We start from the raw sequence: 24745 nt of genomic DNA on the forward strand, positions 1-24745 counted from the left end.
AAAGCCTTAAATTATAAATTGTTTCATTTCTTGACATATTTTTAACCAAGACAACGGTACAACCTACGAACAAGTTGCCACTGTAGCATACTAACTGAACGTTCAAAGTCAAGTTTTTGCATGYTAAATTTTTTCATTTGACGATTTATCTTCACGAAAATTGGAAGGAATTATTACCCTAGGTAGCATAAAAATCTTCAAAGAAAATATTTAGATTGGACTACTATAGCGTATACATAATAATTGCATATAAACTGATTAATCAAAATCAAGTTCTTGTATGAAGTTTTTGTATTTTTAAAGTTATTATAGGTTCAGATATATTTAACGTTTTCCGGTGCAATAATGTTATTTGCAAATAATAAGGTACATATTAATTCAAAGTACTTTATTTTAATTCGTAGAATATGCATTGTCTAGCGCGCAGACATTACTTGAACTCTTGAAATAATTAGGTAATTATTAAGCGTATAAGTAGTTTATACACTTAGTGTTTTAAGTATAATATTCCCTATGCTCTTCAGTGTAAATATGTAYATAAATATGTGTGCCGAGTAAATAGTCAAGTGTTTTCCAACAGTATATGCGCATTTCCGTTTATAGACAGCTTTTTTCTTTTTCGCTTTTGTATTTTATGTGCGTACGCGAACAAATTTTTCTCTTTTGTTTAGTTCACATTTCCCTTTTCTCGCAATTTCGGYGCGTAAACGAAAGTAATGATTGTTTTTAGTTTATGTGATATGTGAATTTGCGTCTTTTATAAATTAAGTTGATAACGTCTAGTTTTTTTCGGAAGTGTCACACTCATCGAAACACTGGACTTTGCATTTATGCGGTAGTATGATGTACTCATTATTATTATAAACCGATATGCAAGTTTACTTTGGAAAATCAATGTAAATATCAGCAATTATTGTTTTATTATTTTTCAAAAGCATGTAAATATTGCGCTCTCTTCAACTTGCCACAACTGACATTCTCTGCAAAAGCTATTACTGCTTTTGACTAGCACTTTCTTCATCTGTTGTTTACTGCTATGACCAAAAAATAGTAAGACTAGGTTCATAATTTTTAAATTCTTAATTTATTTTTCGAAATCTATATCGTTCCCCTCAAAGTAATCCCCCTTGTCCACAATGCACTTGTGGCAACATTTTTTCTAATCCTCGAAATAGTTGTTAAAGTCAATTCCCGGAATAGCCCTCAATGCACGTAGCAATTGAGGTTTGAGGTCTTCAATTGACTCAAAACGGTTTCTGTGGAGCGTTCGTTTGAATTTGCTGAATAATCGAAAGTCGCACGAAGCTAAATCAGGCGATACGGTGTTTTCGGCACTATTTTGGTAATAAATTTAGCGAAAAACTCACAAAGAATCAATGATATATGCGACAGTACATTATCGTGGTGCGAAAACCAAGAGTTTTCGGATCAAAATTCAGCTCCTTTTTACGAATACCTTAGCGTCAACGACGCATAAGACTCAAATAGTATAGACAGTTTGGCCGGTCGGAAAGAATTCGGAGAGCCCCACATCTCGATAATCGAAGAAAGCTGTCAACATTACCTTGATTTTTGACCTGCTTTGACGTAGTTTTTTCGGTCTCATCTCACCTTTGCAACGATATTCGGCCGAAGACTCATCGCCCGTAATAATACATTTCATGACATCCTGGTAGTCGGAAAGTATTGTATCACATTCATAAAAGTTCAGTGATTTTGGAAGGTACTTCCACTTTTCATATCATCTTTCAAAATGGTTTTCAGTGATTCTTCTGATATTCCAACGATGCCAGTAAGATCTGTGACTGTTAATCGTCAATTCAATTCTTGTATTATATTGGCGTGTTAGTCATCAGTATATGTTGATGGCCGTCTTGGACGTGGTACTTCGACAACGCGTTCTCGCCCCTCTTTAAATCATTTGTACCAATGAAAAACTCTTGCTCGCGACATTTTTCTTACCTTTGTCTCCTAAGTGTCTTTGAGTGTGTTTATCTCACAAACTCACAATAGTATTTAGGGGTGTGCTAATCTTGTTCGATTCGAACCGAATCCTTAGAATTCGATTCGTATTCGAGCCAAATATCGAATATATCGAATTGGTCGAACTATTCGAACTATTCGAATAATGCGAATAATTAGATCAATTCGAAATATTCGAAGAAGTAAAATCTTAAATAGATTATTCTATTGCAGTACAAAATTAAAGAGTATGAAACTATTATTTAATTCAAATTGATTTACACATTTTGAACAATATAATTAATCATAAACTCATAAACGTAGTAACTAGGAAAACATAATTAATGATATAGATATATACATAGGTATATATAMGTTAGAAAATAATAGAAATTGACAAATAAATAGCATCATACGTGTTGGTAATTTCAATACTTTCGAGTAAGTATTACATATTGCATWTCGGTATCCTTCAGTACAGAGCTTAAGAAAATTCCAAGCAGGACTCCGATGTGTTGAAGACTCAACCTCATTATCATCTCCCACACCAACTTCAGGTTCTACTTCCACAATCATACTTTCCTCTTCAGAATTATGCGAAGGCATTTATTCAATTAAAGAAAAATTACCAATGTTTGATTTTTTTAATATTTGAAACACGAATGACAGATATACATACATACGTCAGATGCATGAACGAGATTCAGATACTACTGGCGCTAGTGTCTCAATCTCAGTGTTTGAAATAGTCAAATATTAAAATTATTCGAATAATGCGAATATTCGGGTCGAATCTCAGATCGAATAATTCGGTTCGATTCGCGTCGAATAATTGGAAATTTCGAGTATTCGCACAGCCCTAATAGTATTTGAATATCAGCTGATTTTTCTTTAACATACATATTCAATTCTTACTTTATTTAATTATAATATTGTGCTTTTACTCTTATTTAGCATTGCAAATTTTCATTTTTATTTGCTTTACATATGATATAGCATTTTCTTCATCCGTTATACCACCATATATATTAATATATTTTTATTATCTTTGTCCCCTATTTGCCTTTGAGTTTGATTTATCTGACATTTCTTTAACCAACATATTATGTATGATTCTTACTTTATTTAATTATCACTTTGTGTTTTGCTACTCTTATTTAGCATGCTTTACATATCTTCGACATATACATAATTCAAATCTGATTTCTGTTGACWTATTTTTCCGTCTTATTTAATTTTATGTCTCTTTTGAGTACTTTTCACTTTGATAACCTGTTTTAAGTATTTCATGTCTTGTCTTTATTGTGTCTTACTGTTTATTCAATTTGTTTATCGCCTGGCTTATTGACACTTTTGTCCACTGTCTGGATACTCGAATTTGTATCGCTTTAAGTAGCTGCAATTTATACCTTTCAGTTTTGTCTCTCAAAGCCCACKTCAGTAGACTTCTTTTTGTGCTTGCTATAATATGTTGACAGAAACAGCTGTTTTTCGTTTGTCAATTACATCGCTTGTGATTATTAAAGGATTTCMTTTTTAAGTATCAATTTCAAAGATTTCCAAAAAATGTATGTACGAGTGGATGGCAAATTTTARTACTGACAAATATATGATAAGTACGTCTGGGCAAACTTATTGTTTTGTTTGATACAGTTCATTAACCATTACAGACATTTATTTTTATTTATTTATTTTTATTTATTTRCAAGAGAGTTAATTATGAATAATTAATTCCCTAAGTTAAAGCGTTCGCTACTGAGGCCTTCAGCTCCATTACAGACATTAAATTTAAAATCACATTAAGAGCTGTGAGATATCTGTAGAAAGTGGTTCTTATTTTCGAGACAGYAACAACTTATGTAGTTGCATTTATATTTGGTCTTTAATTTTAGTCAGTAGATTTAAACAGTTGTTAATTTAATAAATCAAGTTCGAGTGCATACTTAAAACGAGTGCATTTCGTAAATAACAATTTTGATTGATTATGTGAACAGTAACAATTTACTCATCGATAATTTTACCTATACATCATATATGACTTGAAATGACAGATATTGAAATCAAGTATTATCATTATCGCTAAAATTCTAATATTTATTTATCTTTAAGCTCAGGTGTAAGTAACCAAATCTAAACAGATATTTCTCCTAACGTGTTCTAAATATATCCRCATGTATCTACATATAATGCTTGCAATCATTCGTACATACTATTTGTGCCTAGTATACCTCATGTGACAAGGAATAATAAATTTGCCTCTTATTTATATAATGTGTGCATATCGTGTGTACATAAATGTATGTGTGTATTTACCACATCCCATACCAATTTACTACCGGCTTTTGATTCCTTGGAGGGGAGATTGTAGCACTTAGTAGCTACCTCATTTTGTTGACCTACTTAGCAACCTGGCCGTCAGCCGTTGTGGCGCGACTCCGCTGTCAATAGCTGTTATAAATTGTTTGTCTGTGCCACGTAGCGTACAGACTAACAAATCAACCAACGAAACAATCAACCTGTTTACATTTGATGACCTGTTTTTCACATATGTAGGCTCAAGCACAAATTTATTTATTTAATTTAGATCTTATTTTATTACACATTTTKGTTTTTCTTATATATGTTCGTAAAGCTAATTTTTATTCTTCAGTTTGTAATATTTAAAATGTTTTTGATTATTTCTTGTTTAACACATTTTTACTTCCATAAAAATAGGTTTAGTTTGTTCATGCTTTTTACTTCCATTTGTCTTTAGAGATTGAAGTATATTTCTGTTAGTTTACAGACTTGACCACACCATATTACATTGTTGTTTCAATTCCAGTTTAACTTCTATATCACTCTTGCTCATGCTCGTCAAATGTAGCTCTCGAGTTTCTTTTACCTTCGTAAAAACAACTTGCTTTGGGAACCGGATTTTTAATCAGTTTAGTGTTTTTTGTTGATAATATCTTTATATATTAATTTATTGACACAAAATTTTACAGATTGTCTTATCGGAAATCAATAAACAAATGACAAAAAATATTTCCATTGTCTTAAAAAGTGGCAACTTCTTTATGGAGTGTTAAACATTCTCTGCATTTATGTATTTATTTTAAATTATACATATATTATATTTTCCAAAAGCTGCCTTGGGATCGATTGTATTAAATTTTCAAATAGAACCAAAATTCAAATTATCCAGTAAAGCTTATATAGCAATAGAGACATTTGCTTGTAACAATTCATATTAAAGTCAGTAAAATAAATTCCAACTCCAAAGGCTGYAACAGCTCTCCAAACCATTAGGCTGTCGTTATCGTGCCTTGGGATTAATATTGTATTAAGCTCCTCGTGCCTTCTTAGCCTTAGTTTTTCTCCAAACTTTGTTTCTTCCATCTCTACCAAAAATGTTGCACTTCGACTGAGCTGGAGATAAAAGAGTTTTTACAAACATACTTCCCCTTTTCTTTATATTCTYTAGCGATTTATAAACTCAATTTTCGTTTTATTCTGAAATAAAATGCTTTATGAGTGGATACTCTTTTTGCTATGTGTTCGGCAAATTTTGGAACAGTGATTCTGGAATATTTTTAGCTTTCTTTAATAACCACTGAGTGGCTTAAATTCGGTAGAATCATTATTTTTAAGCATTAATCCGTCGAGTCTTTCTTACAATTTTTAACATTTCAACATATTTTTTTTCTATATTGTATCACACAATTCTCAGAGATAAAGAGATGTCCAACTCCTCTCGCACTTGCTAAACGTCAAAACCTATTGTACTTTGACAGCTAATCGAGTTCAGTAGGTTTTGACGTTTAGCAATTGRAAACGAGCGATCGCCAGATTGAAATCTTACCAAAAAAATAGGGATTTGTTGCATCGTTCAAGACCACTTATAAAAAATGTTAAGCAATGAAAATAAAATAAATTTGTAAAATTTAAAGGTATTTGATGAAACGTTTTGTAATTTGAAGCATCATAGTATTATTTTCAATGGAAAATGATTAAAAACATTTAATGAATGAGAGCTAACAAGCTTAAATCTTTTTATTGGGTATTGAAAGGTCAAAAGTCAGTTATTCTAATATATGTACTTAAAAAGTTTTAAATAGTTTATTCATATAATAAATAACCACTATATAGTAATTTTTATTCGTACTAAATGTTGGGTGTTTTAATTTAAATGTGCAAAAATTATTATTTTGTTCAATCTGACCATAATGGAAAATGTTATAAAAAAAACGCTAACTTGGACATCCCTTTATTCCTGCAATTCTTATGCAAACTGTTATGTCTTTTCGAWAAATATTATTGATTCATTTAACGAAACCTTTTTAAGACAGATCCGTAAATTTAAAAGTCGATAACTATCGACTGTAGTTGACTGTTTTTTATAACAAGGTGTTCACACTATTAGTGAGTAAATGTTATTTTGTTATTGGCATGACTCACTATACTTATACGCCTAGTAAAAATGTTAATAAGAGCTTATAAAACTAATGGTAGTATGTCCCATTTGGAAAGCACTTACATACATATATATAGAGTACAGTATTGATTGCAAAAAGCGTCATTACCTATTTATCTTTGCACATACACTTCCGCAGTAGATTTCCATTTATTTAATTTTGATTGCGTTAAGCTCTCTCATAGTGACTATTTCATTTAGAAAATAATGACATYTCATTCAATAGCCAACAATTTTCATTAATTTTAAAAGCGTTAAATATATTTTGTATTCCTCTGCTGCTATGTGCATATGTAATTTTTTATTATAATTRCGTTTGAGGAAATTACGCATTTTAATAATTGATTTGATATTGRAATTAATGTGATCTGGCAAATTAATTCCATACATACATATGTATGTACGTATATTTTTCGCATTTCACGCAGTGAATAACTTGTGAAATCTTGACTTGCATCTGTTTGTCATGTAATTCGAAATCATGAATCAAAAATCTTTGGAAGCATATTTAAATCTGAATATTTCAACGCTCTCGGTTATTACTAAAGGTCAATAGTTTATTTAGAGGTCACATTAGCTGGAAAAATGCTCAAATTAAAAACTATAAAAATTATCTACCTTTTATCTCGATACAATCACATAATTGAAAAATAATTGCAAATGATAATTATACAAAAAATTATTATTATTATGTAATTATTAGATATTTTTTTGTGAATTGAAAATTTCAACTTCAATTTACCTATACTTTTTTTTTGTCAAATTTATGAAAATCCTCAAAAGTAAAAGTGTAAAATGTAAACAGCATTTAAATTGCGCAAACCATTTCACTCGAGTCAACACGATAGTCATCGTTTTTAATTGCCTACATTAGCGCAAAAATACGACGTGCTTCTGCGCACTTTCTGCTGATAATTCGAATCAATAAACACAAATGTTAAGTSTTATAACGGCACGTTTTGTAAGTTCAAATTTACATAATGTACGACTTAAGCATATGGCCAGATTAGTAGAACAAATTCTAATATAGCAATATGTTTTTGCATGTATGTACATACACTAAACTCTAAAGTATTCGAGCTTATGAGATTACGTACGGTACCCACAATTTACGAGATAAACAATATTTAGATTCTAGAGAACGACAATCTTGGAAATATGCTGAGGTTAAAGGTATATTGAAAACAGCTAATTGGATTTTTAACAATATACAATTCTAGTAAGACATATCGRTTTGAAGTTAGTATAAGTAACCTCAAAATGTAGCTGCGGATTAGGATGAATATCTTTCGAGAAATACGAATTTAAATATGTTTAACATATAAAACGTTTTCATACATTTTTGTATATATTTCGACGTAAAAATTCAAAATATCCCTCGTTGAACCATTTTATAAAGATTTCAAAAACATAAGCAGATGTGTAAATTATTTCCACTTTGGAGGCGGGCTTCTTAAAACGGCATAATTACTCTTGTTGAAAATAAATTATCCAGATCATGTCAATATAATTCTATCGATTATTATTTGGAATGCCATTCTACACCACTATTCTGTTTGCAAAATGTTGTTGTCACCTGACAGTTGACAAGCATAAACGAATAATATGAATTGAGTGTAATATTGTAAGCTGTTTATGTTTTGTAGCACCTTATTTACTGGTTTAAGTAATAGCATAAAATATTTGGTAAATTTCCCTTATTAAGCAACACAAACAGATTTAATTTTGTGCTATTGTATATTTTTTTATTTTTCTTCAATAATTTGTATTATTCATTCTTTTTTGCTTATCAAGTGAGAGGGAAAAATACAAGCACATTCATATTATTATCTAMACAGCTATAATAAGTAATTTATATGTAGTCGTGCTAATGAACCCATTTGAACTTAATTAGCATGAAGTATGRAATTTGGTGATTATTTAGATTTTACCATAGACAACTCAATTCCTATGCACATCAGCTGATATGAAATGTATGTCAGTATGTTTTTGGTGATTTTTTATATTTTTTACTTGCACAACAAAATCGGYGTTTCAATGCCAAATACTCGTTGGCCTCATTAGAGTAGGATATTTATATATTTAYTTATAAAGGGTGCYCGATTTYGAGGTTTTCYACTTTTTTAAAGAAAAAACAGAAACTTMAAGTTTAATGGGGAATGTTTATTATCATTCGAAAGAACATTCTTTGATATTTATTTTTTGAATATTAGCTCTTTATCTGTTGAGTCCAATTTTCGAATTGTCTCAATAAAGTGGTAAGTTTTAGGCATCAAATAGTCGGTTATTATTAGGCGATAATGGTCCCCATTGACGGTTACGTTCTCAATGGCATCATTTTTGAAGAAAAATTCCACCGGCTCACAAACTACACCAAATCATTGTTTTTTCTGGAGAAAATGRCATCKTTTGAAACTCTTAAGGTTACTCATCGTYCCAAATGCKKCAATTTCGCTTTTTTRYATACYCATTGAGTGAGAAATKGGCCTCATTGCTGAAGAAAATTTAGTTCGAAAACATCGTATCTTCTTGCAAGTTCTCAGGAACCTRTAGACCGAAGAAAGGTCGAGTGGTCGAGGGAAATGAATCTGTTATTCATCATATTAAACTTCCAAATTTGCAAAATAGAGTAGAATAACTACTAGAGTTTGACATTTTAACGTACTACATATGTATATCAAAGCTTGATAGTGATCGGTAGTATATACAAAATGACAAGAGCCATCTCAATTRCCTGGAAAGTAGTCGATATTCACTTATAGTGTAATGTTGTTTGCCTGAGTATTTATTATTGGCGTGAACTATATCTTATTTATATATTATAGATATAAGCTATTATTCACCCAACGCTTCTATGACGTTATCATCTGTTAATTTACGCGATGAAAGCTTTGAACAGTTAAACAACTAGAACCTACGCTCTTACACCTATTACGTTATGAGCGCTTAATATAGCCATATTAATATGTGTATGTGTATATGAATGCAATATATATGTACGTGTGCACTAAATTTTATGGTCGCAATTTATTTGCTGGCTTACATCATTTTGACCAACCACAATGTGATTGATTTTCCGGTATAGCAAAAACAGGAAATTGTTTAATTATTTTTTATCACTTTCTTATTGCTCTCGAAATGAAGTAATCGCAACTAATACTTAGATGAATCATTTTTATACTTACACAGGGTATATTAAGTTTGCCATGAAGGTTATAACATCCAGAATGAAATGTGGGCAGGGTCTCAGTTAAATKTTGAGGCCACTRACTCCGAATTTCSGAAATAAATTTTAATAATTTCGATTCGTTGTTGAATCATATATGTTTCTATGATGAAATGGCAAACCTTACTGAAGAGAAATGTCAAAAGAGCGGGAAAAATATGGCGTCGTTTGTGGTCCCTTTCTTTATTTTTTATTCGGTTGTTTTTTCTTATTTATATACAAATTTATGTTATTGATAACCGTTTCTTAAAAGATATAATTTGTTTTAAAAAATACTTTAAATTTAGGTACTGATTTCTTCTTATTAGTTTACAAAATTAATATTTTCATTAATGGATTATAACGTCATACCTTGCTCTTAGTTTCCATTAATTTTAACACGCCTCCATTGGAACCACTTTATACTAAGCATTTATATGTATGTGGTTACCAATGATTTCTTTTAAATTTTCAACATAAATTATACTCGTACCGAAAGTAAACGTAAAAATAAGTTCTCTTAAGGCTTTCCAAGCTAACATGCTATAAACACTCTTCTTTCATCAGCATAAAATAGGCGATAATAAAATTTCCCCATTTCAATTGTTAGTTCACATTTTACCATTACATGTTCATGCAAATGTATCTTTATAAAACTTTAATGTGACCTGACCTAAATTTCCACAAGCCACAAAAATAATATTGTCTTTAGGAGATGGTAATGAATATTTTACTCATATTTCCAGGTAAAATACCGTTTGTTGTTATTATTTGCTGCAAATATGCACATTATCATAAGGTAATTTAGTTTCCCAAAACGCTGAATATTTATCACTTCCTCTTACTCTCTACACAGACAGCTATTTGACATTGCCATGCGCCGTTTTGGCATAGACAGTTACGTTTATTTACTATAAAACTCTCGTGGACGACCTTCAACGGCATCAGCATTAATTTYGGTTGTACGTCTTGACAGCTGGCTGCATGCTAAGGGTTGAGAGTTGTGGCTGTGTCGCGTGGGTGTGTACGCAGGCCAGGTAGGAAGGACATAATATGAGTGCACATGCACTTGATACAAATCCTTGGGAAGCTGGCAAGTGCACTCGTACTTGTTGTGTTGTTGTTGCACGGTTATAGGCAACGAGGTTGTGGAAGTGTTTACACAGCTGAGATTGTACACTGTGTGCTCAACTCAAGGCCTGTGTATGCATTTTTAATAAGATGAATGAATTTGAAGATGCTAAAGAATATGATGAATTCAATGCATATCTATAGGCGCATTAACTTATAATATGTTGATATTATCTGGGCCTGACKKAGCCATTATATGTRTGTATGTATATTTGGATTTACAAWATACAAGTTTTATTTAGATAAATAAATGAGGTTTGCACCGCGACCTAAGTTCTATCGTGCCCTATGTTTTGGACAACTAAATATTTATTTTGTTGAACGAATGTGTGCAGTTGCAATTTTAATACATATCAACAATGATTTTATATGTAGTTGTGTGAATGATTAATAATCTTGTTAATAATAATTYTTTATTTCTCTCTCATTGCAGATATAACATAAAAGAAAAATAGAGGGTGTGAAATACAGACCTCTAAAATTAACTTGACACAAGGAAATTGTAAAAGAACAACAATTCCGTCTTTGCTACGGTTAGCGCCAAAGTAGCTGGATTTACACTGTTTTACGCCGAAGGGAATGGTATATTTCTTGGGGGATTGGGGCATGGGAGATTCTGACTGTACGTCATATCATCAACATGTTCCAACAATACAACAGACCACTTTGCATGCCCATAGCCACAGCCAACGCCAGCACCATCATCATCAACAACAGCAACAGCAACAACATGTACAGCAAATTCACGTACAACAGCAGCAAAATGAGCARCAACGTCTTGAATTGCAATTACAATTGCAACAACAACAACGACAACAACATATTGGTGAAATTGCACCTACATTAGGTCAACTATCGCCCATTCAATTTGGCAGCGGCACACCAGATGCAACAATATTGCTGAGCAGTACTCTCACAGCTGTACAACAACAACAGCAGCAACATTTGTTAACTAACTCACCGCAACATGTGGCGAGCAGCACTTTGGTTACAGCCAATTTGCAGCAATTGTCYGTGAGCAGTAACAGTCGCAGTAACAGCCACTGTTCGACCCCTATTAAGTCAACAGTGCTTGATGTTTTTGATAATACCGCCTATCAGCAACTGCAACAACAACCTACGCAACAGTTAAAGCAGCAGCAATCGTTGCCAACACAAGCACACCCGCTTGCCTCGGCGACAGCTGCTTTGCATCAGTATTTGGATCGTCAACGTTCCGATTCGTGTGTCGGTAATGTTGGCAGCTGTACGAATGCACCATCCACGCCGTCTGCACCAGCGGAACACGGCGCTAATAACAGCAACAACAGAGGATCAACGGCCGCAGCTAATAATTTCCTGCTGCCACAGCTGAGTAAGGATCTTCTGGAAAGTGAGGATGAAGTCGCACTGCAGCCGCTCTCCAATCAGGTATGTTTATAAGGAACTTTATRTGGTAAATTTTAGAATAGCATACCCCGATTTAGGGGTTAAATGTATGGATAGAGAGGTCCTCAAGATCAAGAAAACACATGGGTACAACATACCCATTTTAACCTCTAAATCGGGGGATTCTAAATCCCAGCTGTTAAGCTAGAGCTATTGTTATTTATATACTAGTAGTATACTGAATGAGTTCATGAACACATAAAAAACAGTTTGAAGAATTGATTACAGGTGCTTCCCACACCTATTTGTACATGTATGATTTATGAGTTCATCATTCATTTAGATTGTCGTTTCATTGATAAAAAGARTTTAAAGCCACAATTTGTATAATTTCTTTTTTATTGATGTTATCTTGCCTCAAATTCCTTGTATTGTATTTAATCACTTTCTTACGTCATTTTGGCAAATCGATCAATAAACTTTGTTATCGAAAATTATCGCACAATCACAAGCAAATATTTTTTTGTAATTTTATTGAAATCTAAAAGTGCGAAACTAATTTTTTTTAGCAAAATATATATAATAAGTAAATTTTAATAAATAAATAACGTAAACTCAGGTATCTTTATAAATAATGCATATATTTATAAATTAACCCAAATCACTTCCTGTCCGCAAAATAATTATTTTTGTGGCGAAAGAAATAAGTCACTTTTATTTGAAGCTAAATATATTTAAGAATAGAAATCATGTGCACACACATTGMAAAAATAAAATGTGAAAAATTAAGAAAGAAATAGACAGCTGTTGAATCAGCCAAATCGGTCAAGTTCAAAGTATTTTTTGTTTTGTTCTCGCGGTAACATGTTAAGGCGCGCGTACACACCTGCGCTGAACGAGGCTTTCAAAGGCTTTGCTGAAATTAGTATTTATTTTGAACTAAATATAAATTTTAATTTATAACATTTTAAAATAATTATAATCTTTTTTGCAACCCACTAAAGTAAACAATAGAATTATTAGAAAAAATATGTGCAGTCAAAAAGCTTCGCACAATTTGTAATTACCTTAGCAGAGAAAAAAGTAGCGTGCTATAAATAAATCCATATATAATATTTTAAAGATCGGCGCAGGCTAAATTCTCCGTGTGATATTTGTATGCACATATATCAAGAGGAAATATATGCGATATCGTTTGGATTATCTGTGTCATATCTCTTCGCATTTTCATTGCTCCCTCCTTTATCGATTTATCGTTATTTTATTTATAGCTGTATGTATTGAAAATAAAGTAAGAAGACAGCGTATTTAATATTTTTATTTTTGGTAACAGTTTTATGCACGCGTTCGCTCATTTTTCTGCCACTTTGTTGATCGTTTGGTTTTCTTGTTTTATGGAAAATATTTACTCTGTACATTATATGCACAAACGTGTGGTAAAAATCAGATTGTTTGTTATTTTTCTTTGAAAGTCATTGAACGCAGTAGCTGAAAAAAAGTCATTTCTTTGATGGTCCAGTTAAATAGATTTTAGGCCAATTACCTTAAAAATTATTGCATGTGCATTTTTTATTATTTAAAATCGGTTGCAAAGTTCGATTGTTTAAGTCAAAGTGGCTGTACATGGCATGCGTAAATATGATATYTCTGAAACGTAATACAGGATAGTTGTAGAGCTAAGCACCRGGGAAACAGTGGAGCATCTCTTGTGCACTTGTCCCGCATTGGCAAGACTACGCTGTAARCATCTGGGGTCCTCATGGTATAATGCACTGGAGGAGGAATTGATAGTGAGACCGCAGAGACTGTTAAAATTCGCGTCAAGCGCAGCTATCCTAAAGGATGAAKCTTGAACCTAAAAACTGAACGCCATCTATTAACGCAACGGACCAAAATTGATCTATGCTTATTACATATTAGATTAACATAACCTAACTTCATATAGAATACAGGAAGTAACGAATATCTTGTGTTKCATACCTTTCCTTGAAAGCCTTGTAATATGTCCGCAGAAATGTATAGACAGTTATATTACTTGTTCACACGTGCATGCATATATTGAAAAATCTGGCAAATTGCTCAACCTCTTATTACAGATATTCATATAGTAGGTTTGTGAACATGGATTTTATTGCATACATTCCTTACACAAAAATGTCACATTTTTCGACAGGAATATTTGTAATTGACGTCATATGGTTGGAATGTTTCCGATAATTTACGCAGTCTTTCAATTTTAATTATAAAAAAAAATATTCACACTTATGAGTATGAGCAGCTGAGAAAATATTTTTAGTATTATTTAATCTTACATATTATTGTATGTTATATAACGTGTGCACTTATATTACATATATTTCGAAAATAATTRAGTTATTTTAATGGTAACTTTGATGTTTAGTTAGTATGAACTTTGCTTTTTGCTAAGCCTTACAAATTGTTCAATACATATTTTTATAAATCGACATTATTTTTCATATTCGATAATTCCGTGCCAACAATCTGAATTATGATTAGTATTTAAATTAATGTGTACGCTTTTCGCTCCATATTTCAGGTCGGTGGCCACACACGTCTTCTACTGTTGAATCAATCGACTGTCATAAAGCCATTGAATTTGCGTGAATTGGACTTTTATCAAAACATTCCGCACGATGTACAGAAGTTTGTGCCCAAATACAAAGGTAAGCAGACGGCCACTTATTAGTTGTACACATACAAATATTCGAAGACAGGAAAAATAGAAAAGTAAGAACTAAAATATGTTTATCGAAATTTGTTTTATAGCTATCAGATTGCATTCATTTAAATCATTTAATGTTTTGCATATAAAAATAAAAATAAATATCACTAAAGGRAAAAGTAAAAAGTAAATATTTTAATATAATTTAGTGAATTTATTATCGCTATGTAATGCATTTTAAACAAGGTTAGATTTAAATGCCTATTATATGTCAACATTTAAAAATAATAACACAAAATAAAATAATTAAAATAAAATGGATGGAGTTGAAATTGTGCAAATAGTGGCTGCAAAAGTAATGTGGCACAATTACCATGCCATATAGCGATAACAGTGAATTGTGCATAGTACAAGTATAAAATTGAATTGTTTATCATTATGTAGATTTGCATATACCATACACGTATGTTTGTCTGCTCGTGTAAACTCCTTTCAGCACCTCATATCAAGTATCAATTACTGTCTACGACATCAAGTACAAATCGAACAATATAATTGAAATCATTAACCAACCAGCTCTTCACTCATCTCTTCATCTCTGTGCGTGATTTTTATGTTTCTCTATTCCTTTTTTTGTTTACTTTTAGCACTTTAAAGAAAGCCAGGAGACATTTTGTAAATATGGCAGTTTAAAATCTAATTATAACATGCATTCGAGTTATTAATTTATATTAGGCATATATTTCCATTTTTATAAGCTGTGATACGAGTAATATGCTATATAAATACAAATCTTATTATACGAGAGAGTAATATATATTGCATTATATAGGCTATACTCTTATGTAGTTAGCTAAATATTTATTATAAAAAATTGTAATCTGCTATTATGGTGCAAACTAATAAAATAAAGACTTACATACAACAATAAAAAAACTTTAGAAAAGTGACTTAGACAAATATTAAAACAAATGTATTTGTTACTAAAACAATATGAAAAAATTAAGCATAAACAAATAAAAACAACAAAAAAAAAAACAATTTGATAAAAAAAATATGCAAAATGTATTAAAGGCTTCTTTGTATTTAAGTAACAACTTTTAGAGACATTTGTTTTAACACTGAGAGAATACACAGGGTTTCAAATTACACCAGTAGCTTCACATTTTAATATGGATTTCTTTCTATCACAATCTACTCCTATGTGTATCAAAATTCTACACATAAAGTTCATATAAACATTAAGAGTTTTTACATCAATATTCAACACATGAACTGGCGAACGTCAACATTAAAACCCCATGACTTTCAGCTGAGTTATCCACTGTGTGCAAATTTGTTTACCGCGTATRCTGCAAAATTTAAGCTCAGCAAGAAACCACAACAAACCCTGTGTATTTTTACAATATTGTTAGTGAACATTTTTAATCTGTAAATCGTACAATTACAATTTTTAAATAATTGTTTAAGTACAATAAGCATGAAATTGTTTTTGTATTCCTATTTACAGATCAAATATATGTTTGAACTGTATGCAAAAATGTCTGTAAGATAAATTACGTGATTCAAGTGAATTCAACTTTCCGTAGTAATGCATATTTAGATTTAGTAACAGTTATAAGTGCTTCAAGGGTAAGTGCAAATACAAGATAAACAAAATAAGAATAGAAAAAGTTATGGTTAAAAAATTTTCATGCATACTTTGAATATTACGCGTATTAAAAACGGTTATACATGTTTATCAAATAAAATAAAGTTACGGCAAAAAAATGCTGAATTTTAAATTAAATACAACAAAATTTATAATTAATAACTTAAATATATGTATATGCTTTATTAAAACTTCCAAGCACTATATTTGCCCTAGCTTTGTTTAAGTAATTTTTAAGAGGTTATATATACAATATATTGACACTTTTATCATAGTTAACTATCTACTTTACTTCATTTAACTTTTCACAAACAAACATCTACTCACTGTATGATTATTAAAATCCTTGTGTGCTTACAACTCTCACCACCAAATTTGTTTAAAAAGAAATGCCTGGCTGTGTGAGTCGGTTAAGGCACACGAGGATGTACGTTGAAATGATTTTTTTGGTCTGCTTTTACTTCCCGTACCTGTGTAGCCTCGTTGCATGGCTCGAAGATACGTAGAAAATGTGCGCGCCAGCAGAGAAATGAACATTGAATCAGTGCAGTGATATGTGCAAGCAATGATAGCGAGAGAGCGTTAAAGTGATTGMGAATGCGAGCGCGTGAATACATTTTTGGGGCTCATCTGGAACTACTGGGGGCTCGGGAAACTCGTTGTAGCGTAATATCCTCAAAACCTGTTTTCTTTTTTATCAAAGAGCAAACCAAAGTTGTTGTGTTTTTTTCTTTATTTATATATTATGATTCAGTGAAAGCATGTCGTCGTCGTCGTCGGCCGCGATTTGTTGTTGTACAAGGCAACCTACACAAACAATAAAACAATGAATCTGAAAACTGAGGAACGCTTCCGCGCAACCCCACAAACCGAAATCGAAATGTAACTGAAACCAATGTGTGACATAAAAGCACATCGCTCCTCTTATCTATATAAACAAATGTACATAACTCTGCATAGCGAAATCAGTCTGACTCTAATCGTGCTATTGCTTTATTTATGCAATAAGTCGATGACTATGACGAAGACGAAGTCGACGGGTATATCACGATTTCACTACGGAAGGGTTTGTATAAAGATTTTATCCCGATCTTTAAATCGTTTATTAATACGTGTATCGATTTTAATTACAATGAAATTAGTATATAAATATAAACTATATAATACTTATTTTGTTTAGGTAAAGCAGAATTTTGTTAAATGAGAGATAAATATTAAACATTTTGCAAAAAAAGAAAAATTCCAAGTTTCATAATTATTTACCTAATTACTCATTGGATTCCATTACTTCTCCAAGAGTACTTTAAATCCTGCGTATGTGGCATCAAGATGTCTTTTCAAACTATTTTTTTCTTACTTTTATTGAATTTATTATACTTAGATATGAACCACATATCCCTTCATAAAAAGCGCGTTGCAGTTTCCAATTTGTAGTTTTTTCACATAATTTTACTTAGAGTGATTTTCACTCAAGCTCATTTATTTACTCCCTAAATTAAAATCCTCTTGTACGATTCTAGAAATAAACACTATAAATGCTTTCAACAAGTTAAGGAGGTAGGAAGCTTAATAAGTGATTTAAATAGATATTAATAATAAAAATAAATAATATACAAATTTACATGAGAATTTCCTTAAAGAATAAATCGCGACGTTTGTACAGATCACTTGTCGCTTGGCTTCGAATAATCTACGAAGAACATTTCATGTTGTTTATTCGATTTTGTTTTAAATAAAATTAGATACAAATTAAATTTATATCTTTTGTTTTATTTTTGGTTTTTTTGTTACAATAATTCATGTTAATGCTTTCGCCAAAAATTTTTCAGATTTGAATTCTATCGATTTTTGTACTGGCGATAATACATATAATAAATAATAAATATTAAATTTATCGAAACGTGAAATATCAAACATAGCAATTCATCAAGAATTTTTTTCGTTAAAAAATTGTAAGAAAAATAATTATTTGATATCATTTGATAACCAGATAGTCAAGAAATGATTATTTTGCATATTATGTACATATATATTCATTATTATTTTGTTTTGTCCCTAAAATGCTATTATTACAAAAATACGAAAAATTTAAACATAATACTTTAACCCTCAATTTCACGCCATCACATTTGTGATAGTTGCTAGCTTGACATCTTTCTCTACTAAATACTAATAGAAAACAGTATATAATAACATTAATCATTTGTATGAATATCAATTTAGTCCGTTTTTAGGTTAAGCGAAATTTTAAATATATATTTATTTTAATTTAATTGAATTACGTAATTCCTACAAAAAACAAAATGTTTCACAACTAATCATCAAATTCTCTCTATATGCATATTTTTTGTAGGCGTGATGCAAGCGACCACAATGGGCGGTGCAAAATTGGAAAAACGGTACTCGCCGAGTTTCCGCGAAGAGCCGGTGCGTAAAATGAGCACCACAAAACGGAAACGAGATGATGTGCTAAGGTAGGTAAAAATCTTCATAAAACAAAAAACAAATTTTTCAAAAATTTATTGAAAAACATTTTACATATTTATTGCTCTATATTAATACAAACATACATCAAAACTATACATGTCAAATGACCCAACAAACAAATATGGCAATGAATTTTTGCTTTTATTTTAGATATAAAGAAATTACTTTCAATTTATGTTTGCGTGTGCGCGTGTTGCAAAAACAAAAAAATATACAGATTTGTGTACGTGATACCAAACTCTCCATAGCGAGCTAACTTTTGCGGGTATGAATTGAAAAATAAAACATTATTTTTGTAAATAAATCTTTGTTTATAAATTACAAAATATGTTTTAACAAATTCTTGTGATAAATTCATAACGAAGACTAATTAAATAATGAAATTCGTATGAACCTATCCAAAGCACAAAACATGTTTCCATGTCCCCCTATATTTCTTTTAGGCCGCCATTAACGACGACCACCATCAACCAATTCACATTGAGCAATATTGTTGTTTGATATAAAACCGTGTGTTCAAACTCAAGCACGCAGTCGTAATAAAACAAAAATAAGGTAACAAGCTCAAAAGCCAAACAAATCGCCGCCCCCCAGTGAAATAAATGAGCGAGCARGCAAACGAACAAACGTGCGCCTGTTTGGACGCCTTTAACTCGCTGCTGCCCCCATCCCTACAAAACACTGGAGCCGCACTGCACCGCACCGCACATAGCCACTCGACTCCTTGCCAGCCAGTAGCGAAACGCCGACCGAATAGCCGCTAACGCAAAGCATGGCCGAGCGCTGCTGTTGACGATGAGCTGGGAGCCTAGAGCGGAATACAAGGCAGCGATCTGTAATGCCTCCATTATCGACACACAAACTCGTTGCATAGAAATGTATACAATGTATTGCAAGTCATATTCTATCGTACTTAATAAGTGCATCATTAGATTTTTAGAGTTAGAGTTGTTATCTTACATAGGTAGGAAGAATGTCATTTTGTAGTTGTAATAATTTACATAGGTAAAAAAAAAYTAAAGCATCTTCTTTCACATTTGTTTATTCAACAATATGTAATATTTATTTATTAATTATTAAAATGTGTATAGTATATTTAAAAAATAAAAWATAAAATTAAACAAAAAACAACGTTTCGTTTATGCAATTTTTAATGCCTACAAGGTTTATTTTTCTTCTTTTCTCTTACAGGATGAAAGTTCATAAGAATGGAAATGCTGCCGATGTTATAAAAAGTATTTCGCAATTAGACAACACAAATAAGCAATGTTAGTATCCATAGAAGAAATTGGTGTGGCCACTTGCGACCAAATAACCAACCAAACATTCAACAACACTAATTTTTTGTCAACAAAAATTTCATATTTCACATGTCATGCATATTTTAAATGCATTCAATAGCCACAAGTCTAACTTCAAAGTTAATGTTCGTATGCCATCAATTTAACGGAACTCGTATTTTGTCAACGCCATCAGTCATCAAAATATCCTGTTCAAATTCATAATTTCATTAGATTCATATTCGGATTAAACTGATGCTTTGGTTATATCGCAGCTCTCGTTGTAGGACGAACTCCTTTTCAAACCATTATAATGTACTGTTCCTCACAGACTCGGAGTTCTCAGGAGAACCGGATTCTCTGCAACGATACTTTGCAGATTTTTTCTCCATTAATCCATTACAATTATCTCCGGACACCGTTTTTCTCTCTACGGTCCCATATACATATATGTAATGATCAGTCTGTAACATATGTTTAATTCGATTTATGATCAATTTTAGATTGATACAACACATTTGTTAAAAAATTTTAATAATATCTAAATTAATATTGTGGCTTTTTACAAAATTGGGAAGTTTTTACATCGTCGCTAAGGATACCTTGTTAGAGTAGTGTTTTTCGATTTCGGCATATGATTTTTTATTTTAAATAAAATTACTTTTTTTATATATTATATAATTTTGAAACAATTAAGGTAACTTTTTTGATAAAGGGGGATCAAATAGTTGAAGCAGTTAATTAATAATAATTCATATTCATTAGATCATCTGTCGTCATTGAGTTGCATGTTTTTGTGTTGACTAGGTAAATAGGCTGAGTTTTTTATTTTCGTTTTGGTGGTCACCAATTGGATAACTAATGGATTTGGAAGAAAGGATTGGAGGAAGTTTTCTTCATATAAGTGAATAAAGAATATTCGCAAAAACTTCAGGTTTCTTTTTATGACGATTTGAGCTATGATCACATTGATCAATAAATTTACTCCATTCTAAWTCCAATTTTTAAATTTTCAAATCTTGTAAAACAAATCATTCCGGTTACGCGGACCAGGTGTTCTACTCTTGTCTTTCAAGTTTCTAGATTCTTTTTTGTATAGAAAGAGGTGTCATTACGACAGTGCGGTTTGCGAAATTTTATCGATGACTAATCACGGTTTCGACTGCCTGACAGATTCCTAATATTCGAATATGTTTCTTTAATTCCTTATGTATTACGCAACTTTAACCAGTTGAATCCACTCAATACGAAGCGAGAGTCATCGCTCAACCACAGTATTCGCCAGATTCGGCTCCCTGTGACTTTTCTGTTTTCGAARCTGAAAAATCTGCTACGAGGAACGCGACATGAGTGCCTTGAGCCAAGCATAAAAATCGTCAGATAGACTTTTCGCGTCATAAACAAAGAGAAAGAGATTAAKGTAAATCATATGGAGATAAAATTGCACGCGAACATGAGAAGGTTATACCATTATAAGCAAATGTTTTTACCTAGGACCAAAGGCTAGTCAAGTTCGATTTAGAGAGTATTTTTTAGTTGACTTGTCGTATTATAGTATGTAAGGGTCTTTGCTGTTCTCTGATATTCATCCATCAGTAAGTCTTCTACATTTGTAACTAGGTTTCCTAACATGTGATGAGAATGTGATTTTTACAGGCAATCGATTGACGAAGGGCACGTGAAAGATCTAAAAATAAAAATAGTGCATTTACGTGGCTACCAAAGGCTCATAGTCTTTCTGCTTAGCTCAGCGTAATTTGACACAACGTCGCTTACTGGGCAAACTTTAACAGCGTTTGTGAAAAATTAGCTTTTGAGGTGACCAACGAACATAAGAAGGAATTTTCCGTATTTTTCTTTTCTATTTCAATTGTCTGCCCTCCGCTCATTTACTCACATACATATGTATATTCTGTTTCTAATGAAGATAATGTGTGTGGAATTTCTACTTAATAAAATATATTCATTTTTATTTTTTAATGTAATACATTTATTAACCATTTTCATTATTTTTCCAAACATAAATCTCTTTGCAGATTTCCTTATGCTCGAGAACATCACTTCGCAATTTCGTAATCCATGTATTTTGGACTTGAAAATGGGCACACGTCAGCATGGTGATGATGCCTCGGCGGAGAAGCGCTGCAAACAAATGGCCAAGTGTGCGGCTAGCACCTCGGCATCGTTAGGTGTACGCCTTTGTGGCATGCAAACCTATCAGGCGCATATCGATCAATATGCCAAGCGCGACAAATATTGGGGACGCGAGTTGGATGAGAGTGGCTTCAAGCAGGCTTTGCATGACTTTTTCTACAATGGCTATCGATTGCGTACACGCGTTATCAAGAAAATTGTACAGCGTTTGCTACAATTGCGTCGTGTTATCGAAAAACAATCCAGTTACCGGTTCTACTCGTGGTGAGTGGGGAGAATGAATTCTATTTTATATTATATTTTTACTAAACTTTATGCTTCACATTTCTAGTTCACTACTCATTGTTTATGAGGGCTATGAGGAAAATCCACAGGCTCATCCCATGGATGTTGAGGAGTGGCTTACACCTACCACGCCGAAGTCAGCTACAAAGTCCGCTACTTTCGACTATCATCCTGATAACAGTATTGATGATGATGACATCGACGATGACGATGAAGATGTAGTAGATGCCGATGATGACACTGCCGGTCATGATGGTGGTGATGAACTGGAGCTACACGAAACAGAGGATGATGACCTGCATATGGTTGCAGCGGATAGCGGTAATGCATCGGCGACCAATAGCAGCACCGGCGGTGATCCATGCTGTTATGATGCTGATGCCTCAAATGATTCTACGAACGCAGCCGGTCTGAATCTCCCTGCCACACGTCGCAAACGCGGTTTGACAGAGGCAACTCTGGAGAGATCGCGTGGCTTCGCAGATGTAGTAACACCAGTGCGCGGCTTTGATGAGGACTCAGCTGCATCAGCTACAGCTGCCAATACTATTAATGATGCAGTATCCATGCCACCACCATCAATAGCAGGATTAAGTACAGATAGCAATAATGCTATGTCCACCGGTGGCAGTAACAYTAATCCGCCATTCATTCCAATATCCGAAGACACAGTATTCCTCGATCCCGAACCACCCATGCCAAGCGTTTCGACATCTTCACCGCACTCGGGCGACTCTTGGATGAACTATAGCAGCAATAGCAGTGATGACTTCTCCGGGCTTTCTGAACAAATCAAAGCGGTCACCAGTGGTCGCCAAACGGGCGATAACAGTTCGGACGAGGCCAGCTCTGATTATGATAGCAGCATAATTGGTCAAACAGAGGTGATGCTGAAGCGTTACAAATCTCAGCAAGAATCCTTCGATATTTCGCCTTTGACGCAAACGGCCGAAATGCCGCTTATGTCAGCAACAACAACAGCGCGTCTACCGCACACGCTCGCCTCATCTGCGTGTTCTACACCACCGCTGCCGCCGGGAAGTGTTGGAAAAYTATCTGCATCCGTTGCCAACTCTTCCCCCACCTCCTCGACTGCGTCCTCTCTGAAATCAGTGCGCGGTGCAGTTAAACGTCTGCGTTGCAAAGACGCCGACGATGAGGATGAAGTGACAGCCAGCGATAATAAAAAAGACGCTATATCGACGTCTTCGCAAGCGAAAAAATCAACAACAACACTGAGTCTAAGCAGCGTAGTTACGGGCGCAGGGAGTAGCAGTAGTGCTGCACCAGTGTCGTCKACACCGACGTCCGTCAACGCATCGCCGGTGAAAACGCCGCTCATGACGCCGACCTCAACAACATCCGGCACTGAGAGCACAGTAGATAAAATCAAGAACACACTGCTCGCTGGCATACAGGAGATACACAATACGAGCAGGAGCAACAACCACAGCAATAATGTAAGCAAAAAGAAAGCCACAGCGACGCGGCTAACTTTACAACATGCCTCCAAATCCCTGGATATCGCAGGCTGTCAAGCATCCGCAACTACCGAAGATGCACGATGCCTTGTAGATGTGCGTCTYATTGACTTTGCGCACACAGCATTCGTGCCGCGCAACGGTGGCGGATTGCTGCAGCAGGCAACCACCAGCACTCCCGTACATCATGGACCAGATGGTGGTTTTCTAACGGGGCTAGACAGCTTAAATCGCTTACTCAACGATATTCTTACCGAAGAGGTCTGCGTATAAGCGTGCTGTGCACGCATAAAACAGCATGCAACATTTAATTGGTTATGTGCCGATTTGCACCTCTACACGCTGAACCAGTGTAAGCAAAACGTCAGAAGTTTGAAAAACGCTTCGAGCGGAGACCTTACGCGTATTTATTTCACACACTGAAATACAAATCCACCAACAATTACAAATACAACGTAGAGGGTATATACGCGGCAGCAACGCAACCAGCCTAGACAAAACTAGCCCTCCACAAGCCCCCACCATTGCACAATTGACTGAGTATGCGGCGTGAATGGAAATTTTTGGAAAAACAAAAACAGCGAAACGTGTGTGACCGTCTG

The 24745-nt window shown here is 33.3% G+C and overlaps 1 protein-coding gene across 3 annotated transcripts in view; it reads left to right on the forward strand.

Moving 5' to 3' along the window:
* LOC108975410 overlaps window positions 1–24745 on the forward strand; it is an 82378-nt gene extending 57633 nt beyond the window's left edge. For all 3 annotated transcript variants that reach the window (XM_018943881.1, XM_018943880.1, XM_018943883.1), the window contains exons 2-7: window positions 11188–12164; window positions 14680–14806; window positions 18810–18930; window positions 20135–20211; window positions 22260–22641; window positions 22709–24745. In XM_018943881.1, the coding sequence (XP_018799426.1) occupies window positions 11334–12164; window positions 14680–14806; window positions 18810–18930; window positions 20135–20211; window positions 22260–22641; window positions 22709–24416 (3246 nt within the window). In that variant the 5' untranslated portion in view covers window positions 11188–11333 and the 3' untranslated portion in view covers window positions 24417–24745. The remainder of the gene's footprint in view (window positions 1–11187; window positions 12165–14679; window positions 14807–18809; window positions 18931–20134; window positions 20212–22259; window positions 22642–22708) is intronic.

Source organism: Bactrocera latifrons, unplaced genomic scaffold (assembly GCF_001853355.1).
Source record: "Bactrocera latifrons isolate USDA-ARS-PBARC rearing strain unplaced genomic scaffold, ASM185335v1 scaffold_643, whole genome shotgun sequence".
Classification (NCBI taxonomy): Eukaryota; Metazoa; Arthropoda; class Insecta; order Diptera; family Tephritidae; genus Bactrocera; species Bactrocera latifrons.